This window comes from Dysidea avara, chromosome 15 (assembly GCF_963678975.1).
Source record: "Dysidea avara chromosome 15, odDysAvar1.4, whole genome shotgun sequence".
Lineage (NCBI taxonomy): Eukaryota > Metazoa > Porifera > Demospongiae > Dictyoceratida > Dysideidae > Dysidea > Dysidea avara.
Window position 1 is genome coordinate 5,413,067 of NC_089286.1, and position 23,465 is coordinate 5,436,531.

A 23,465-nucleotide genomic window follows, 5' to 3' on the forward strand; every position below is an offset into this window, starting at 1 on the left:
TTCTGTGCCGGAGGCATGCCCCCATGCAGACCCCCCTAGAATGCTCATGCTTTGCACACTGTGCAGCAACTCCTCTCTTATTGGCATGTATATAGTAGCAATTTCAACATTATAGTCAATGGCCTGACCAACTCAATTTTCCCTCCTCCGGCCCTGGTTCTTGGAAGTTGACATTTGTGTACCTCTTGAAACTTTAATTGAACTAGAGCCACCCCTGCCCTAAAGAGTTTGAAGTCACACATATAACTTGCATAACAAGTAACAACTTGGCAACATGGATGGCACAATTTCATAATCGTTGTCTAGTGTTTTGTGTATAACTTTGGAGGAACAATTTTCAATTAAAGTTTCAAGAGGTACACAAATGTCAACTTCCAAGAAGTAAAGAACTGAACTTTTCATGGCCATAAACACATGCAACACATTTCTGTTTCCTAGCCTGTTATGATGTTCAGTAGTAGTGATAGTTATATAATACAGTATGTATAATATATGAACAAAAATTAATGATCAAGTAGTCACATGGTGCTGATGGGAGGGGTCAAGAGTAGTCAGCTCCCTCACATGACCAGTCCTTTCCAACCATGTCTGTGGAGAAGGAAATGTAGTAACAATTATTCTCACAATATGTAACTGGATCTGTAAAAACCCAGTGCAAGCCTAAATTTTATTGTAATTGATTACAGTGGGTAAAATCATACAGTACGATAGTAACTGTATAGTAGGGACCACAAAGGAGTAGGTGTGGCCCACGAAATAATATCACCCAAAAACCAGCCTCAATTTTCCCTGACGACGATGAAGCAGTATTGGTGAGGTAAAACTAAGCCCAAACAAGCTTTCAGATCGACTCGAAACACTTTCAATAAGTTGCTACGGAATTTTAAAAATTTTTTATTCAACGGAATTTTCTACTGACTGACCGAGTAAGTGACTGACTGATGCCTTCAGACAAGCGTAATTTGATAGCGGCTAAGGCTACAGGCTTGATTTTTTCACTGCTCGACGTCGCTTCGGCCCGACAGGTGCCTTTTGGCATACCGCAGTACGTACAATGCATTCTTCATGGACTTACCAGTGTCCTCCTTTGTGTCCCATTCATCTTTGCTGACAGGGAAAGGTGTCAATTTGGCACGTGCACGTGATGGCTTCCCTTTGAAACAGAAATTGTCCATATTTTTCATCGTGGCTATTTTGATTGCAGAAGTACTTTTCAAACAGTTCTTGATTCATACTGCTGTGTAATGGGTTGAACATAGCCTACAGCGAAGCGTAACGGATACTTCACTTTTCAGATGATAATTAATATGATTGGGGCGCACGGCACGATTTCTTTCTTTTGGTATGCGTGGATTGTAGAGGTGCTTTTCGAACAGTTCTTGAATTGGAATGCTGTGTAACGGGTTGAACATAGCTGACAACGAAGCGTAATGGATACTTCACTTTTCAGACGATAATTGATATAGCTGGGGCACGCGGTGCCTTTTCAAATGCGGTATGCGTGGGTTCACCAGTCATAATTAAATTAGTTACAAAAAAAAGTTAGCAAACAAGTACACGAAAAAATTTGGGATTTTCAACTAGAGTAGGGACCATAGCACATCGATAAAAAGTACTGAAACAAGTTGGAGTAGTCCATGATATTAAATCACTGTAAAATAATAAGAAGTGTTAAACCCCAGTGCGTGGGAGTATCAAAGCGCCGCGCTGGGTTATAACTACCATACAGCTAGACAGAGCGGCGCTGCTACTGTACGATATATTAGTTATCACCCAGTGATAACTAACTTATCACCCTGTTGCGGAGCCACTCTGTCTTTTCGTGACATCATAATAACCGCGAATGGCATTGTTTACCAATGGAACAAAGAGCCAAATAAGGAAACATTGATACAAAACACCAATACAGCACTTAAAACTACCTAAATCTTACAAGAAAACTGTTAATCCTTTACACAATAACACTACAAGTTACCAATACGACAGTTTAACAAATGTCAAGAATAGTCCGTGACGATTTTCGCTCCAGCAATCACTCCCAACGGTCACTATGGTGAAGAACTAACTTCCTCTAGCTTCATCATTCTATCTTGGACTATGGTAGCCACTTGTTGGTCTTTATTTTTCTCTTGCACACCACGCGACACCACTATACCAATTTCTGACAAAGGCAAATCGTACCTGGAACCGCTGCTTCATAACACCGCCCTTCGCTACAGTTTGTAGGCAGTATGTAAGGTCTCTCTTGTGGCTACGAAGTAGAATCTCCACACAATTCGGACGAAATCTTGAGCACAGTGACAGGAACTCAAACCGGAACTTAATTTACTATCTGTAAACTTCTGCGCACTCCTGCGCACTGGGATATAAAACAGTCATATCCCGTATACTCGGATGATATCATTGTTAATACACTCGTCCTCGGCTCCGCCTCGGACTCGTGTAATAACAATTATATCATCCTCGTACCGGGATATAACTATAACTTATATCCCTACTGTGCATTTCCGTTATGGTATATTGAGCACAGTAGGGATATAACACTTCTTATTGTTTTACAGTGATTTAATATCATGGACTACTCCAACTTGTTTCAGTACTTTTTATCAATGTGCTATGGTCCCTACTCTAGTTGAAAATTCCAAATTTTTTCGTGTACTTGTTATATTTGTTTTTTGTGAAGAGGGGTCGTAACAGTAAAAACCTTTTTTGCCTACTCAAAGAGTTTGAAAATCTTTGTTTCATTGCAACAGACCAACAGATATGTGCCATTTGTTTACATCACGTCAAAGCAATAGTACGCAATCATCCTTTCTACACTTATTTCATCTTTCTAGGTGATACAAGGAAACCTTACCCAGCAATGGATTCCTCTATTGGTATGATATTTCAACTCAGTACATCATTGCATTTGTAAGTTACAACCGTTTTAGTAAATGCATAACAGGGATTGGCAGCTATTAGCATACAGTCGATTTCAGGTTGCTTGTGAATGCATTTGAACAATTTGCACATGTGATTGTTCAAACACGTGAGCTATCTTCTTTCAACCAAGCTCCTTTTAATAACGCAACTACATTTTTTCCTTCTTTGATTGTTAGACAATAATGCCAGGGGCATACTGAGGTAGTTATTCAACACATTTAAACACTGTACGTAAGCATTCACATGATCATGTTCGAAAATCACATGTGCAAATTGTTCAATTGCGTTCGCAAGCAACCTGAAATCAACAGTATGAGGATGAAACATTGCCAGAGCACACACATGGCTAAGTACAGATCATAAATATTAAATAAGAACTCAAAAAATGTGTCGTTTTTGCAGATCCAGTCACATATATAGCAAATTAATTATTTCAGTGGTAAACCCAGCAGTGTTCAATGGAACCTCCCTTTGGAAAAACGTTAGCCACCTGCCGATAAAACTTATTGTATTTTATCCCATGCCTGTATTACAATGTCTCACCACCTAAATTTGGTCATTTTTACCATTATTTCTTCCTCTCAATGTTTACTGATTGTATAAATGAACTTGCTTACTTAGCTAGGCATAGAGAAAGGAAGGCTAGATACTCTAATAAAGCATTCAGCTTACTCTAATGAAACAGCCAAGGTTGTGATGATAATGAACCAAACACCTGCATTAGTTTAGGCTAACTTTCTGATCTAAATCATAAAATTAACATTAGTAAAACTAAAATAAGCTTATCACTTGGAGTAATAGTTGCTTTAAATAACTTGTAGCAGGAGTGCATTGAATCCTATGCACAAAGGAGCATGTAACTCTGTAAACAGCAAAATAAGTATAACTGGGTAGCTTTTCTGTATTCACAAGTGATGTGAAATTACTTATAAAGTTATCCTTTGACTTGATGGCCACCTATCAATGCCAGCTTGGCTGTCTTCACAGAATACAATGAAGTGGGGGTTCATTCTTCACAACCTTGTTGCACGTAAGGTGATGTAACCAATAATATACACAGTAACACTGAACACTACGTTTAAATTTAGCCAATTGTATTGGTAGTGTACAGAGTTACACGTGCCCCTTGTCCATAGGATTCAATGAGCTCCTGCTTGTAGCAAAGTACCATTTTACCTCCTAGGTTTATGAATGCAGGTGGTTTATTTCAAGTTAGAAACTACTAACCCTGTACCTTCTTGTCTCTACAGATAATTATCTGCTGGTGGTAGACTTTAAGCCTATAAATGCTGATGGGTGATTATTTGCTACCACACTAGGTAGTTACAACAACCGCCTTTTACAAAATCTGGATCTGACATGTATACATAAAATAGGTACAAATGGCCTACATGTATATACATACAACTCCCCTTTATAGCCTATGCCATAGTCATAATATTATTGGGTCTTGGTCACCACACTTTGGTGAAAATGTAAAACCAACTACAAATAGTTTACAATAATCTCATTATATCACATGGAAGATGTAGATATGAGTAGCCAAGAGGGCACACTTTAACACAATCACAACTCTTATGGTGCACAAATTATAAACTCTCATGTATAACAGCCAAAATGACAAGTTACAGCCAAAATGACAAGTTAGTAATGTACCACTAAGGAATGAATTGATTGTGTTATGCTTCTTAATCATAGCCATTGCATTTTTCATCTAGTTTACCAAATTGTATCAATTACTTTTGATTACAACATCTTCCATCATCCAAACAAGCCTATATGCTAACCTGAAATTGAGCTTGTGCTTTCACTGTTAATTGTTCTGCTTGTTCATCAGACAAATTAGCTTGTTCTACTAGTTTAAACCAGTCATTATGCACCCTACACAATGTGGTAACCATAATTACCAGTTTACATTAATACTCACATTTTCCTCTTCTCCATTTCTTCCTTATAGGGTGATGGTATCTCACACAGTGATTCCTGAGAATATGTAATATGCTACATTGGATCATGTGAAATCAAAGTATTCACCTTAGCAGGGGATTTCCCTTGAAATGGTACAGTGATCAATGAGAACATGTCAGCAGGCATCAACTGCCATACCTCTGATACACCTCCCTCATGATCTAGTGATCATAAATACAACAAAATTACTCTAAATCTTCACTTTAAAAAGTTGCTCCACTATGTACGTATATATAAATAGTGCACACAAAACCTACCCTGTCACACCAACTTCTTGGACCACATGACCACTTCAGACCACACACACATGCACGCACGCACGTACACACACACAACTACATATTAGTAAGGTCAGTCATTTAGTCATGCATCATCAAACATTCTGCAATCTCAGAGGCAAGTTCCACACATTAGACCAACAGTTCACAAACTCTTGATTCTATATATACATATATTATGAACTCTCATTTAAACAGTACCATTATAATTCACAAAAGCCGCAAATTGTAAATCCATCACTAATCATACCTCCTAGAGCCCTAAGCATCCCCACTCCCAACACATTGTATGGCAATGACATGTACCCACGAGCACCATGTTTGGATTTGCAATTGTTCATGCCAATACATCATATGGCAATGACCACCCCCCCCTCCCAGTAGTGTATGTACCTCCAACAATGGTAGGTGTGTTCCAATGGTTAGGAGAAGAGTGAAGTCCACACTGTCTCATGTGATCCTCCAGTTGGTGATAGCTAGTATTGTGGGCGCCAAACTTAAGGTGGGAGTTGCCCCCTAAAATCAGTGGATTATGAGTGACACACAAGTGGAACTTGCAATGACAAGATGAACTGGATAGGAGAAGGGGAGACCATAATAAGGTTTATACACATCTGTTCTGTAAAACACAACACCAAAGGTGAACCACAGGCCTGAGAGGGTAAGTGCTTATATTATAAATCAGATACAAATAATATACCATATAGTGGAATATTTTCAAGGGAGAAATATTTCGCGGACGACCATCATTAATGAAATTTCAAGGGGGATCACTTCTTTGGGATCTCTATGCATTTAACAAATAACAATGCCATTTTAACTGAACTGTGTATTTTGAGGGGGTTCATTGCGGATAGCTGCCAATCCACAAAAAATTAAAGAAAAATTTTCCCTTTGGAAAAAAACCGCTATACAGTATAGCATGGTAATAGTAGGACCATACAGAACCTTAAACAACATTTTTACAAGTACATAATGATAATGACACATACCTCCTTGACACACACTCGTATAGCTCACCTGATATGTAATGACTGACACACTGTGACTACAGTAACATTCTCACACTTGTTGATGACTACAGTACTCTGTACTGCCCCCAATACCAGTGTACAATTGATACACCTCTCCAACCTCATACTACTACAGAGATAAGATATGTGACTACATTAATATGACTTAAGGTAAGGATATTCCATTATAGGTAGTGCATAAACAAATGTTCTGAAATTCGAATGTTCGTTTGTTTGGGAACATTCAAATACAAATTCATAACATTCAAATCCTATGTAACGTGCAGCTGAAAATAGTATAGGACACGACACATGCCAGGTATCAAGTTGAATGCTTACTGCGCTATTTTTTACACTTAGTTAACAGCCTGTTGTCTAGTCAGGTGCATGTGAAGCCAAAAACGCTACACACGACTGCTAGTTGTGAGATTGATTACAGTAATAAACTAATACTTTGCTGCTGTTTACACTCACTTTACCATCTATAACAAAGAGTACTTCAACAAGTAAGTGCATAGAATCCTCACAACAATAGGTCTTACTCCTTAGATTCAATAAATTTGATTGTGGGTTTTAAATAATTAACATTAAAATAATCCACAGTTTTTCATTCAAACATTCGAATGCTCAATTCTAGCATTCGTTTATGCACTAATTACAGATACAGAGGATTTACGGTGAAGTACTAGCTAGAGACAATAGTGTATTAAAAACATATTTCAAATTCTAGCTATGAGTGTGCTAGTCAAAAAGAAGGAATAATATACATGGAAGTGTAGTCACAACATTTAAGATTTTGGCAACACAAGTTGTGCTGTCATAATACAATGAATAATGAGATATAAATAGTGCTAGTGATATTACCTTATTGGAGCCATGATGTAAATGTTGCTATGGTAACATGATTGTACTCTGATGTGGGCAAAACACAGTTGATCATCTTGTAGGGCCATCGTCTGATTTGATAAGCTAGCAATCAGCATACACTGATGTCTGTAGTGAAGGAAATATTATAAACCATCATTACTGGTTGATTACCAGTACATATAACACACAAACACTGGAGTTTGGTGTTTGACCCTGATGCACCTATCAACACAAAGAAATGAATATTCACTAGCCTAATAATAATCAGATTGCATGGTATTAGTATTCAAGCTGACAGTATATTGAAATTGAGATATTCCAATAAAGTAGTTACCCTAATAAAACAGTTGGGTGAAGTTTACCAGGTATCAGCTACCACACCCCTTAATTATCTAGCCCCAGTTATAAAGATCAGGTTTCACTGCAGACTACAGAGCACAGTAACCATGCCCCTTATTATCATCTATCACGTGGGATACCTCCACCAGAGGCATACTTGAGATCAGCACTAAGATCAAGATAATTATTCTCATAAAACAGTCACTCTAATATAACAATCATGCCAACAACAAAATACATTGCATGAAAAAAAAACACACCACAACCTGATCCGGAAACCAACCATTCGGGAAAATGTTAAAATAACACTCCACTAGATGGATATTCTACCATATTTCCTCAAAGCTTTTGTTTCTTTCCCAGCACTATTGACCTGGCCTGTAAACAAATAGAGACTTTATTTGAGACTAGACATTTATTTTGGATAGGTTCAAGTAGCACTCAGGGTTTAATCAAATTCAAGTCATGGTAACACAACTATTATTGTAATGGTAAGCATAAAGGGCTTTACAGTGTAACTACATAAACAGTGCAGTCCAGGCCTAAAATGATTGGAGGAAAAAAACAGCTGTAAGATACATACATGTATCTGCATGTGACTCCGACTAGTCACGTCATTATTCATAGCACCTTAATTTCTCAGATGGCTCTACACTTAATGTTCAATTTGAAACAGCAGCAAGGAAAGAATTAAAGCCATTACTAGCCTGGGCCCCTGGCATTTATTTTCCAAATGTGCTGCCCCCCCAAGCAGACAGGAGTTTATTCAAATGCTGTTTTTGTTGTACAACTGGCACAAGTGCGTTTATACAGGCAGAGCACAAGTGCACGCTGTATAACTTTTATTTACCACTAGGTGGGGAGAGTCTCACAAGACAGCTGTACCTCTTATAAAGGCCAGGTTTCTAACATCGATTGTGGGTGACAGAGCCAAATGCTGTGGCTACAGTATCATGGCTCAGCCATCTGAGATATTGAAAGCTAGTACGCTATGGGCTATAGCACTAACCTGCATTTGCTGTTTCATGTAGTGCTCAGCATATGTGATCACTTGATTGCCCGTGATTCTCTCAAGCAAAATAAAAGCAGCTAATAGACGGTTTGAATAAACACAACCTATCTACTAAACAATACTAGTCTAATTCTTACTATTCACACTGGCTAAACTCAAATCTGGTGGCATGACAAAAATTGGTTGCTACAATCGAACGTGATGGTAAGTACTATTTAGAATGTAATAGTTTTATTGAGTTATTGTCGAAGTGGATTACGGTTTAATCTGGCAGATGGCACCAGACTAGTAATGTGTATAGGGAAGTTTATACATATGTAGACTAGAGTTGTGGCCACCGCGTTGGCTTTTTCGATCGCCATTGGCTGCTTGGTAAACATTATATGTATTGGTGACGTTATGGCCCACAATCAACTTTTACATGTCAGGCTATAAAAGAATTCGAGTGATCTGTGAGGTGTCTTTCCACCTATTAGGTGAGGTGTCACAGCGGTTTTGGCTGCCGGCACTTGTGCAAAGCTGCAAAAAAACCACAGCCAGTGCAATATCTGTATATTGTACTGCGGTCAGTGCATTATAACTTATAATTCACTTGTCGCGGTCTGCAAAACTGCAACCAGTGCATCACAAGTTATAATGCACTCGCTGTGGTCTGCAACAGTGCCATATACAAATTATGGCACTGGCGGCACCTTTGAACTGCCCACGCAGAGTGATACATATAAAGAAATACTGTATGTGGCTAATAAATTCCATTACTAGCTTTGCCACAGGTCTGCTTCCTGAGACACAGTTGTGTAGATACAGCATGTAAAAGCCCACACAGTACTCTGATGGTCTTATTAAGCACCTAAACTGTTAACACATTATACATTGAGTGCTTGTTGTATTGTCTGGTGCAAGCATACAGAAGTACATATGAACAATGGTTTAACATATAGGTTTGACAAAGAGCTAGCTAACCAAATTACATGTACATACATAGAGAACAGCACCTGCAGGGAGCTAGTTGAGTATTAGAGATGACACGTCCTTTACCATCAGACTTGTACACAATACTAGAAGAGTCTCGGTCATGACTGCGTAATGATATAATCCCATGAGGACTAATGGTCAAGTGACTCTTCAACCACACCTCAAACAGTGAGGATGAAAACTTGCAAGATATCTAAAACAATAATATAATATAAGTACAATGTGACAAACATGTATTTCACCTACACATTTAAAAGTAACAAATGGACATAAAAAATTATTTGATTTCCAGTTCCACAGCACACAATACATAGTATTTTTTTTACAGCTCACCTTTGAATAGCCTGACTTGGAGACCTGGCTAGGTGTAGTTGCTAAAGATGACACAGAACATACCCCCTGCTTGTCAGCAGAAGATCCACCAATCAACAAGTCCAGAGCAGCCACACCCTCTTCAGTAATTACACTATCACTAGGTCCACCTTCTGTTGATCACAACAAGTGAACAATACTACCAACAGTTCATAATGTATTTTATACAAATATTTTGTCTCTTGTTATTGCATGTACACATGTACGTATGTGCACAAGGAATGAACAGAGGGTCACACACCTCAAGCCTCACAATTGAATGATAACAAAGCCTATCGAGGTTTTGGAATGTGTAATCCTGCAGGCACACACACACACACACACACAAAAGCAAAGCCTTTGACTGCCGCTGGGGCAGTCATGCCCACCCAGTGAACCAGCACTGGGATACCTGCAGGTGTGCTACTCAGGTGGTAGGAGTCAGCGCACACACACACGTACACACGCACACATACACACCACACCCATAAAATTACACTATAACAATTAGTTACTACTAACTTGTAGGGTCTGTTAGTAGTTGTATAATATCAGATAAATGTGAAGTGAGGAATAACAAGTGACTGTGTTCCTCTGTCCACTATAAGAAGGTGATCACAAGTCAACAAATCTAACTACACAATTATACCATCATAGTATTAGAGTATGTTAATAAATATGTACATAATCCTCCTACATTCGTACAAGTACGTATATAATTTCATTATCATGCTACAAAGTTTCTACACTATGTAGAGGCCCGTAACCAATGTGGACAAGGACTATCCACAAATTAAATACTGAGGCTCCATGTTCTAAATATTTCTTCCCAGATGAAGAAAGAATGAGACAAAGTGAGAAGCTGTAGCTGCCAGCATCAAGAATTTATAGTGTCAGTGCTACACATCTGTATCAATGCCAATGATGCCAGGCTTACACCAGAAAGTAAGCTAACAGTAAGGCTACAGTACATCTTGCCAATTCTTATCTGCTCAATGTACCTACAACCTCAGGTGAGACCACAGGTTACCAACTAGTTAGCAATCCCACCCCATGTTTCTATCTTACTGTAATAGCCTCCAAACATCACAGGATTACTCATTTATATTTTCTTCTAATATCATGTCACATACGTAGATAGTTTATCTACCCTACAGGTAAAGCCAAATAACGAAGACCCTAACATAAGTGATATACAACAAGTACCCCTAAAAGTGTCTTACAAAGCTCATGAGATTCTGTAAATGTAAAACGTACTGTGTAATCTACCACTACAAATGTAATTAAGAGATCAGCAAATCCATAGTTGTGGCTAATATCAATATGCCTACCAATGCATGCTGTCTGTATTACAGCAGCTCTTACTATTTTCTTATTTAGTACATGTACTTTTTGCTTGATATTTACCAAACGAAAGAAAATTGCACCATTTTGCAATTACACAGTTATATCTATACCTTTTGAGTAAGGCACTTAGTGGAAATCTGATCAAGTCATGATGGGTTGGCATTAATTCAGCCCTTCTAGGTGTTAATTTGTCCCATTTCACTTGCTCAAAGATCTATATGCTTAGGCTCCTAGGCTAGTGCTAGCTGTGTACACCCTCAAGTGCCCAAATGGTAAAGCAAATAATAACATTAAAGGAAATCAAATACAGATTCTTTAAAATCTGTACTACCATGGCCAAACATTATTAGTAAAACAACCACATCTACCTGTGATCACATAGAATGTCATCCACCCACACAATGGAGGATTTCCTTTACACATGGCATCACCTCACATACTGAAAACTCATATATTCCATTACATGACTGTAGAGCTATTGTGTGGGTGTAGTTAGTGATGTCAGTGTACCCTGTAGCCCAACAACTTACTAACCTCTACTAGACTATCTAAAGTGTGTGCAAGAAAGGTTAACCATAACTTCCAAAGCCATTGAAGCCAGTTAACAAGCTTTGCAGGAAGACAGCAAAACTAACTGCCTTGCATGATGAACCAATACAGTATACACACTTACCAGCCTCAGAAGTAAGCAATACTGTTTACACAATATCGACAAAAAGATAATTTTATAGATATGTGGTATACAAAATAAAATCTATGTGGCAGGAGAAACATTTGTGGTTTGCTTTGAAACCACGAAAAACATAGACTTTCAAAACCTTCCCCGTTTATGGTAATTGATAAATTATTTTACTATGTGTTATTTACAATTTTAAGCTACGTACAGGTGTATAACGCAAAAGTTTTACCACGAATCATCTTGACAGCGAAACTTTCACCAAGCAAAAATTTCCCCATCCTGACGCTAACGACAATCAACAACAACCATGCACACGCATAAGATACATGCACACAAACAACACAATTGTTCTCACTTTTGATTTTCTTTCCAAGTCCGCGGAAGGCCACCTGGTGCATGGTCAGGATAAAAACAATATGTACATACCACTTCAGCCTGATCACTGGAATTGCACATTTTTACATACTTGACAGCAATAACCAGAAAAGTGTTTAGAGCAACACAGAGAAATAACATATGCTGTAATAGCTTCGATTATAAAATGCAAGCTTAATGGTTAATTAAATACGGCATACTGTATTTCTTCACTTAAATAAAAGCCCGGACTTTTATTTTCTTCACAGCATTATTGACCCACCCTGTAAACAAACATATAGGATCTTAATTTGAGACTGGGCCTTTATTCAGGATAAATCCAGGTGACGTCCAGTGTTTAATCACATTCAAGTCATTATTATAACAGTATGCATAGAAAACCTACATATACACAGTTGACTACTAAAACAAGTTGTATATATACTTGTTTTAGTAGTCAACTGTGTATAGTAGGTTTTCTATGCATACTGTTATAATAATGACTTGAATGTGATTAAACACTAGTCAAGGCCTAAAATGATTGGTTTGAAAACAGTTGTATGATACATACTTGTCATGCACATGAACTCACAGACTACTCACATGATTACTCATAGCACCTTCAACTCTCAGATAGCTTTATTTAAAATGTTAATAAGTTTGAAGAAACAACAGCAGCAAGGGAAAGAATTAAAACATTAACAGTAGATTCCATAATAGCCCTGGCCTATATTTAAGACCAGATATTTATTTTCCAAATGTGCTGGAAGCTGCCCAACTTATAATCAAGATAGAAGCTTATTCGAAGTTGCTTTTATACACAGACATCTGTTCTAAAATATTAGGTCCAACAGCGCAGGGAATATGTGAACACCAGGACTGCTATACAACGACATACAGTACAAGTACAATGTTGTTAAGGATACTGGTCATTTACAATGGATGACTTGAGGGAGACGCGTGGAGCATTTTGTATGTAAAGGAACAATACAAACTTCAGTAGCACAACAGATAACCTCTTCCTAGCACTCTCTATAGAACACAATAATAGCAGACAGTAATGATACAAATGATATACAACAATATATATCCACCTTTAGATATTGTACCATCAGCAGCTTTCCTCAATGCTGCAAATTTCTCTTCAGTTTGTCCAACACTTAGTTCTGGTATGGTGCCATAGGTCTCAAAGTAACTACAAAATCAACCATATAGCACATGGATGCTTGCAGGAACAATAATAGTTACAGAACGGTACAGTTACATAAACACCAAGTACTATACAGTAGTTAGGATGATAACAAAGTTAAACACATTAAACGTACAATTAAATGCCTGTATGTTTGGTAGCACTACTGCTTTGCAAAGTCTGTGTGGAATGCATAGAACACCTAAAGTGTGGCCAACACCATATACAATACACAGTCACTAGGATGTGACATGATAACAGACCACTATAATGTGTACGTGTGTATGTAGACAGGATATCCATACAATAACTATTTAGTCCATCATCATAAAGTGATGTGATATGCCTCATCCTCACACAATCAGGTACACACACTCAACATTTTATACTCGTAAAGAAAGAAACTAAGTAATCTCAAAAGAGTTGAAAATAAAATGATATTTAACTATTCAGTCATCATAACATGTCTTTTATTAATAACAAAGAGAATGGTAATTCAAATAGATTTACTTGGAATTAATTTGCATACAGGAACATAGCACATTCAAACTGTGCATACGCTAATTATAGGTTAGAGACAAGGATCTTTATATGGATTTTAAAAACAAGGCAAAGCCAAGGTTTTAAAACAAGAAGATCCAAGGGTGTGGTCTCTTTTATCAAGAGTTCGATACAAATATTATAACTCTTGCTATGGTGATTGGGACATTTTATATGCACCCGCCCATATTGAAGGCACTTTTGGGCTTGGTTATACCTAACCAATACTACCAAGGCGCAAGGATGGTATTGTGAGGTTGGTTATTGGGTGATATTTTTGGCCAGAAAAACCCAAACCTTCATGATCCCTAATATACTGTACTACCATACTGTATGACATCAGTATGCATATGGCAAGTAAGGTAGGAACATCATTTAAAAGAGTTTTGTTTTGATATCAGAAGCATGGCATGTATAGCAAAAATCGTGCACTTTTTCATAAAAGCATGAAACTTTCCACATAAGTAGTACATCTCACGACATAAATTTTTTGATATAGTGCCATTGCAGATTTGACCTTTGGTGACCTTTATGGCCATTTTTTGTTTGGAAATTTGATCCTTTTTTTGTCTTATCTCCCTGAGGCATTAATTAACTTGTTAAAACATAGTGCCAAAATGAAGATCTTGTTGAACAAAACAACTTTGTTTTTATTTGAAGTTAATAGGCAAATTCATTCCGAAGTTATGATCACTTATATTATACCCATAAATTTTGAGATAATTTACCAATCTGCATGGATAATTTATACCCCAAGGGCAAGTAAACTAACAGAATTTTGCGGCTAATAAAAGCAATCAAACTTCAAAATGGAATTACCTATTAAAAACCAAGTTGATTCGTTCAACAAGATCTTTACTTTGGTATCACATTTTAACACATCAATTACTGCCTCAGGGGGCTAAAGACAGAAATTATCAAATTTCTGGGCAAAAATGGCCATAAAGGTCACCAAAGGTCAAAACTGTGATGGTACTATAACAAAAAATGCATGTCATGTGGAAAACTGTTTATGTGGAAAGTTTCATGCTTTTATGAAAAAGTACATGATTTGGCTAATTTTGGGGGCTACACCAGAGGTGTACCAATAATCAAATCAGTTTTGGCTATATCAGGTTTGTCTGTGCATATCAACATCGGATCAACACCATGTGTAAACAAGCAACAGATACAGATATACATAAACATCTATTTAAGGGCACTCGTGCTCTAGTAATACCCTAGTAACACCTGTTTATGTAAGGCCAACTGTTGATTAATGTCACTTTATAACTAAATTAGAGTGCAAATTATCAGAGAAAATGTCTATGCTACCATATCAGAGCTTTTTTGTTATTGGCTTGATAAAGTTAAGGTTATCCGAATGTCGGCTAAAAGTCATATAGGTGCACCTCTAATGGCAAGGTATATTTTCATTGTTGCTACAATAGTGGCTGAATACCATACACAGAAGTGTCCATGCTGCAGTAGTTTGCCATCACTCTACTAAACAACCTGGTTATAGCTAGAACAAAGTACAAAACTACATGGCCATGAAACATGCAATCCACCAAATTATTCTCTTCCAAAGGTTCCTTCAATACAAGTAGTGCATTACAAGTTGACTTGTTTACAACAAGTAGTCACTGGAAAATAAAATTTGCCCAAACTGCAATATGGTACATGTCCTACAACTATAATCAGAAAGAAGGTCATTCCAACAAAAGAATGACAACAGTAAACTATATTTGTGGCTTCCTTTCGAAATGGAAATCATCCGTATTTTTCATAGTGGCTATTATGATTGCAGAGGTGCTTTTCAAACAGTTCTTGATTCGTACTGCTGTGTAACGGGTTGAACTTAGCCGACAGCAAAGCATAATGGATACTTCACTTTTCAGACAATAGTTGATATAGCTGGGGCGTGCAGCGCCATTTCAGATGTGGTATGCATGGGTTCACCAGTCATAATAAAATTATTCACAAAAAGTTAACAAACAATTACACGAAAAAATTTGGAATTTTCAACTAGAGTAGGGATCATAGCACATCGATAAAAAGTACTGAAACAAGTTGGAGTAGTGCATGATATTAAATCACAGTAAAACAATAAGAAGTGTTATATCCCTACTGTGCTCAAGATACCATATCGGAAATGCACAGTAGGGATATAACACTTCTTTCTTATTGTTTTACTGTGATTTAATATCGTGCACTACTCCAGCTTGTTTCAATACTTTTTATCGATGTGCTATGGTCCCTACTCTAGTTGAAAATTCAAAATTTTTTGTGTACTTGTAAAAAAGGAAGTGATTTCGAAAGGTTTTTATTTTCGCATCTAGTAGTTGCCCTAATTGTTACAGGAAAAACAAGTAGCAATCCCATATGTTATATAAGCAATATTAGCTAGCTTCTTGTACAGATCAACAAGATACTATCTGTACTCTGATAGAACAGTCACTTTAAAGGAAATTATAGCTTTTCACTTAGAAATGATTATTAGCAAAGATCAATGCTGAGCAAAGTATATAATAGGTGAAAAACAAAAGAATTGCTGGAAAGAAAAATAGGTGGGGAAAAAGCCAAAAATCAACTCATCTATAGTAGGCCTGTGTCAAATATGCCAGAATAGGCTGGACTGCTATGCCAGCATAATGCTGGTATATTAGGTGGATATTTCAAACTATGGACCTTAATCAATACTCCCTAATAGAGCAGTCAGTAGATAGAGCACTCGTACACAACTCCCTTCTGAAATACTCTAATAGAGTATTCACTAATTAAAATGGTCCAAGATAATTGTAACAAATTTTGCTAACTTATAGTATGTTCACGTTGAGCTGAATCCTCAAAAACATTTAATAACTCATAGATGCAATTACACATGATCTTGAAATTCGGCTCATTTGTAGTACTGCTTGACCCGCTAAAAATATTTCAAAATCTTTTATTCATTCAAATGTTTGACATAATATTTATGGCCAATCAAAATTTTCACAATACATTTCCTATGGGGAAGCCATATAAATACAGTGTCCATTACAGCCCTTTCCCGAACTTGTAATGGAGCCAAACCGTACGTGTCTGTTGTTGACAACTTTGCTGTTACCAATAATCATCTGGTTGGCTGAAATGTTAACTCTGTTGAGAAAAAATCCACTTTTAATTTTTAGCTGTTTTTCAGGATTCAGCTCAACATGAACATACTATAGAGCATAGTGCAAACATAATAGGAACACTGAAAGAGCAAAATTTTGGAAATTCCTGAAAGCATTTTGGGCAAAATTTTGAGCATATTTGACTCAGGCCTAAACTTGTCCTTAAACGTCAACATCAAATACACATCATAAAAAAGATTGCATGACATGCTGTAGTAGAACAGTCAGTAAACCTACTTGATGTAACCATTTTAATATAATAATTGTAATTACCTCATTGCAGTGGAACCTCAGTTATCCGAACCCCTTAGGACCAGGGGTGGTCCACAACAACGTTGAAACCGGGTCACTACTGCTGACCCGGATGACCCACTTACCCGGATAGCAATCCGGGTCAAACCCGGATTTGACCGGATTAATTAAAGCCGAGACGTGTTTCGGCTAGTCTCGAGCGAGCAAACGAGTCTACATTTTGAGCGTTCGATTCGTGTTGAGTAAATATTGCAACTTCAACCTAGCTGTAGGTTGAAGACCAAAAAAAAAAAAAAAAAAAAAAGGTCTTCACCTACTGACAATAGCTACCCCACCATAGATACCCTCAGTTTCGTGCTGCATACTGCACTTACTAGCAAATGGGCGTAGCTGAGCGTATGTTGGTAATGCGATAAGTGGGCGTGGCTCACGAAAGAGCTACGCGAGCTTCGTTTCTCACGTGATCCAATCCGGGTCAGACCCGGATAAATTGTACCCGGAGAAAATGTGACCCGGATGACCCGGAGAAAATGTGACCCGGATGACCCGACCCGGTTTCAACGCTGGTCCATAAGTCTGAAAAGTCCGTATCTTTGAACTGTGTATAAATAACCTTAAAACAGCATATAGAAAAAAAAACCCAATACTTCAACTACCCTAATAGAACAGTCACTACTTCAATAGATCAGTCATTTCCACAGTTTGGCTAACCAAGAATCTGGAGAAGTGAGGTCCGGATAACTGAGGTTCCACTGTACAGTAGTTTAGCAGCACAGCAAAATTTCATTTTGTAAAAGTATTAAACAGTAAATTAAACAATTGTGTAGCGGCGAAGTGCATAATATTATAATTATTATATACATTAACTATGTAGAATTACATTAATGCCAGTGTTTTACATCTGAACATATTGTTGATGATGATTAAATTTCATGTATTGTGTCATTATATAAATGAGTTTATAGCATCCATATGGTAGAACAACAAAAAGCTCTTATAGCATGAATTATGCAATTCAGATAATAATAATAATAATAGGTAGAATTTTGGAGCATAACAAGCAGAATTGCACGTGTTGTAATAAAATTAATTACTTATTGGTACATTCAACACATGCACCAATCAGTCACTGTAATAATATGGTACAACTTTGTGATAATTGAAATTTTAACCCTTAGTTTCCCAGCACCTTTTTTCCATACATTTTTTGTACTTCCTGGTAACATTTTTTTCTGAGTAGATGGAAGTTCTTTCTTTGAACTACTGGTTTTTATTTGGTTAGTAACCTCTAAGCACAGGTTAGAAATAGAAATTTCCTTAAAAGGACCTTGTTTATGCCACAATTTTCTGTTCAAGATCAAGATACTCTAATAGAGCAGTCACAGTATTCAGAGAAGCAGTGTAGCAAACTATGAAGTTGTAAATAAGGATTTTCATGTGTTTTATCAGTGATATATCTATACCAAAACAGCCAAGCTGTGAAAAACGGTGCAGCCACCAAGGTGGTGGCCAAGAAATGGCTGTGATGGTAGGTTAATGGCAAACATTTTAATAATGACTATTTAGGTAAGTTCATCTGCAGTCGTTTTTAAAATTTTTACCATTAACCTACCATCACAGCCATTTCTCGGCTGCCACCTTGGATTTCACATCTTTTTCAACCTAGCTTTTTGGGGGCCACACCCTTTTTTCACAGATTGGCTGCTTTGGTATAGATATCACTTCCTTTTGTATTTGTAATGTGTATACTCAAAAGCTGTGGCCAGCTTTGGAGATTTTTTTACTTGTATTTTTTCTTTACTGCAGAAAGAAAGGAGAGATCAAGAGCGGAACTCTTGTATATAATGCATTTTAAACAAAATACTGTATTATTACGTACATCTACACACACACACACACACACACCGCCACCACCACCACCATGGAGCGCACATTCCATGTGCTAGGTATGTTCTTGCTCTCTGTGTGGATTTGCACTAGAAACTACCCTGCAAGGCCCACAACACCTCTGTCAGCAGAGGCACAAGAATGGCGAATGTCAAGTGACGTCATCAATCAATGCCAAACACACACACCACACATACACACACACATGTACTGCACATTACATACACCAGGCCAGGAACAGCATTGAACAACTGGCAGCACCTAAAGAGCCACCTGTCATTGATTCTTCAACTCATGCAAATTAAAGAAACACACTAAGGGCTTGCAAAACCACAATAGTGCAGAACACAGTACTTTCATGTGGGTACTGACAAGGTTGAACGAAACACTACATAAAGAAGCACTGCATACCAGTCAGGGGGGCAGAGAGGGAAACTGCCCCCCCCACTTTCAACAGTGGAGGGGCAGTGCCCCTCACTTTTTCCAATGCCCAGTTGTGAAAGTAAAGCAACTACTCTAGTCATTAGCCAACTTACTTTGCCTTGATATACTGGGATTTGTACTAGCTAAAGGTTATGCATAAATGGAATACTGTATGAATCAGTACTGGGAATGCAGATCAATATACTCTAATAGAGCAGTCACCTAACTACTCTAATAGAACATTCAGTGGAATCATATGAGTTGGTCCTGCTTTGCAACTAATTCAATTATGTCTTCATTAACACATATATCTATACGTAATCAAGAGCATGAGTCTGTCTGTAATGCCTTCAATTACTGGTGTATCTAATTGTACAGTATCTTAATGATAGTCATTGCCATATTCAAGTACACATGTACCACTGAAAATGCTCTCAGATTCAATCTCAAAATTTTCCTGTGCAGACATGCCCCAGGCTCCCTAGTATTGACATGCTTCACACGCAAAGCACACACACTTTTGAGTACTATTCTCCGCCCCTGATACTAGTTATGCTAGGTGGCAAAAACCAGGCACCACAGGGAGGTATGACTGGATTTCACCTGACACAGGGTGATATAACGATTGTTGTTGTTGACAAAATGATTCCAAAAATAAGTTTTAATTGCCTTTTGATTAGCTGGATAGGGAGAGAGGTATTAATTACTGGGAAAGAACTCCATAATCTGAGATTTTAAAAGCTAATTATAATCACTACATTTAAGTATTGAGGTAATGCCACTCCAAATAAATTTTGCTACGTATCCACCACCCACATCAGTTCTAAATATTCCTTTATTCCACATTCTTTCATTATTTTCCGGTTATTTTTGCATACTGTACAGGCTCATACTAGTGTCAGCTCACATGTCAGCAGTACTATCAAGTTTGCACAAATTCACTTGTGTTCTTTTTGCAACTTTTACAGGGCTACGTAGCCAGGATTTTTTGAAGGGAGGTTCCAACAGCAGTATTGAGTTACCAGAAGCAGGGGTCGGGGGCACAGCCCCCAGCCATTGAGAGACTTTCAATATTTTAATGAATCAAAACTCAGCAAATTGCTATTATTTCAGTATGCAAAAAAGTAAATTAATTACTATAATGCATATAAGTGCCCCTGGAATGAAGCTAGTACTAGATATGTATAGTGGAAACAGACAGCATAATACATAGAGACACTTATAAACATCTGTAAGTGATAGTTATCTCACTGGTATAGGAAGCATGAATCCACTGATACAAATGGAATAACTTACAATCTATAAATATGCATAGCGTGGATTCATTTTGCATGCCCAAGTGGTAAATTAAGCTTGCTAGCTGGAGTTCTATATCTTTAAACACTACACACCAAAGCTATAGCAATATAAGGTCAATAGGTCATGCTCATGCAGTTTTCCATTAATGTTAGAATTTCTGAATAACTCCACTAATGAAGCATGTTCTATTAGAGTATAGGTGACTACTCTATTAGAGTAATTACCTGACTGCTCTATTAGAGTATATCGATCTTTTAAAAGAGGGTTTATATTACCTCTGTAAGGCCACTCCAACTGGTAATTATGTTTCTGATCTACCACCTGCATCCTTTTTTGGAGAATGTGAAATTTCAGAAATTCATGGATAAAATGCCCTCATCAGCTTTTAGATAAATCTGGATTTGAGAAACAAACATTGGGCTGTGCAACAAGTATGCTAAATATAGTAACGCAATTTATACAGTATCAGTGAAAACCTGCAAGAAATGGGAATAGTGTATAGTACGGATCGATATACTCTAATAGAACAGTCAGTAAATCACAAAAATACTCTAATTGAGCAGTCACTTCATTGCTGCTTTGTTGCTGGATTCCGCCCGCCCGCACTTAAAACTGATTTTCAAAGGATCAGAAACATAATTACCAATTGGAGTGGCCTAAATCCTTCCCTGAGAAATGACTGCAAGTTTTATCAGTTGTTGTGTTATACCATACACTATTACTCACTCATTTTGTCCTGCCACACTAGATGGTGTGTTTATAGGGTCCTGCTGTAAATTCAAAAGGGGGGGGGGGGGGGGGGGGACCCCCCTACCCCCTGCTTTATGCAGCTTATTATGGTTGTGCCAGGCAAATAATGGCTTAAAAAGCTGCTAATGGAAATGGACCGCCCGCAAATATGCGTGAGTGACAGAATTTAGTGGGCTTTTTTTTAGTGGCCTTACTACTGGCCTATTATATTTTGCTCAGTTCAGTCACCAATGAAAGGACATAAGCTTAGCCAGCGTACGTAACAATACGTAGATACATCTTTCGTTACCTACATTGGAACTATCATACAGGTGTACCATAGATAATACACTCCATACGTCGCCCGCCATACGTACATGATGATCCAGTAGTGATACATCAAGTTATCGAGAGTCACCACTCAGGTCTTCACTGTCCACATTTGAATCTCGCCCTCGATCTCGCCATTCTAACTGGAAACAATATTTTAAAGTAGTTGCCATGACTACTCCATACTCTAACGGATTCAATTTACTCGAGGAGAAATCTCAGGTGGAATCTAGGGATATAACGAGATAATGCATCAGAGGCTCGATCAGAGGTTACCTTATATAGTAAGTTGTGTGTTGTCTATGTAGTTGTTTGGTTGTGTAGCACACTAGCACAGACCCTAGCACAGATCTTAAAGATGAAAAAGTGAACATGCAGTTGAAACGCAACCGTCAAAAAATAGGTGGGGACTATTCTACGGAACGGAACGATGGACTAAACCACGGAACGGAACACTTTCTCAAATTGAAGCTTGCAACTTACCATTGCTGAAACTTCCCTTATAAGTTAGCAGCGGCATCTCCAGTGGGCGGTTAAACATAAGAAAAAGAACTAACGGATCGATTGTGGGTTTTTGTTGGTTGTCATTAGTAACGAAGTATTATTGTGGGATGAGCTATATCAGTGATGTTCATCCATACGGAAGGGAACTTTATGTGAGCTGTTTTTCTTATTTAGACTTTAGAAAACAGTCTGGGCCGGTCTTTCAAGTCATAAGTCAGTGTATAAATAAAGCAAGCAGGAAGATACTGGTAACAGGAAAGAGCCAGCTGAATTAAAACTTGAAGAATTTTGTGCAGTGTGTGAGGAGCAAATATTTTGGCAGACCGCAAGGAGGGTATATTCTGCAAACATCACTTAATTGGTAGCATGGAGTTATTTATATATTAACAGCTGGTGCAGTGGACTAATGCCGTATTCAATAGTGAGCTGATTTTATCTGTTGCACAATTCAAGGATGTGTCTGACTGCTAGCCTTGAATCAGGCTAAATGCCAAAACTCCAAGATCAGCCAAATCTCTATTATAAGCCGCATGTGAAACCATGCCCATAGCCACCAGGCAAACGTGATTTGGACCAGGATGTGTGTGTAATTTCAATGTATCTAGTCAGACCTGAAATGGAACACTCACATTAATTACATACTACCTAAGAATCCTAGGATTTCTTAAGTGTAACATTTCACATGCTTCACTTCAAACAAAACAGGTTAAATTTGTTCGTCTATTTTCAAGTGATTCCCAGTCCAGCTGGTCCATGAAATTACAATGGGATCACATGTATTTGTTACAGTGCGGGCTGTCCTGTGTTGGATGTACTCTTAGAGTTGAGATTTCAAGGTAGACTCACTGCCAATGTACTGACACTAGTACTGTTGTAGCATGTTTAAGTGGAGGACAAATGAAATAGTAATGCTAGATTATTTATGTATACAAATTTTTCATAATGAAATTGATATCCCATTTTGATTTGTACTTCCACTTTGCAACATATTCAAGAGCAGGAAGCTACCACACTTAATCTCCAACCACTGTCATTAATTAACCAAGATCTCACTAGTCTGTAATTCA

At 37.7% G+C, this 23,465-nt stretch overlaps 1 protein-coding gene across 3 annotated transcripts; it reads right to left on the bottom strand.

Annotated features, from left to right (window-relative positions):
- Positions 1-442: 442 nt before the first annotated feature.
- On the bottom strand, positions 443-21,979 carry LOC136245122 (TBCC domain-containing protein 1-like). 3 transcript variants are annotated; one of them, XM_066036635.1, is made up of 14 exons: positions 21,942-21,979; positions 13,203-13,303; positions 13,035-13,140; positions 12,110-12,143; positions 10,251-10,329; positions 9,711-9,862; positions 9,398-9,570; positions 7,049-7,177; positions 6,192-6,314; positions 5,565-5,743; positions 4,960-5,054; positions 4,853-4,908; positions 4,713-4,806; positions 443-588 (listed from the first exon to the last, which is right to left on the bottom strand). In XM_066036635.1, the coding sequence occupies exons 1-14, from the start codon at positions 21,962-21,964 to the stop codon at positions 511-513; spliced, it is 1,422 nt and encodes a 473-aa protein (XP_065892707.1). In that variant the 5' UTR covers positions 21,965-21,979; the 3' UTR covers positions 443-510. The 3 variants fall into 3 exon arrangements, with proteins under 3 accessions (XP_065892707.1, XP_065892706.1, XP_065892709.1); XM_066036634.1 differs by lacking the exon at positions 21,942-21,979 and adding an exon at positions 21,879-21,907; XM_066036637.1 differs by lacking the exons at positions 13,035-13,140; positions 13,203-13,303; positions 21,942-21,979 and adding an exon at positions 12,712-12,728.
- Positions 21,980-23,465: the final 1,486 nt, after the last annotated feature.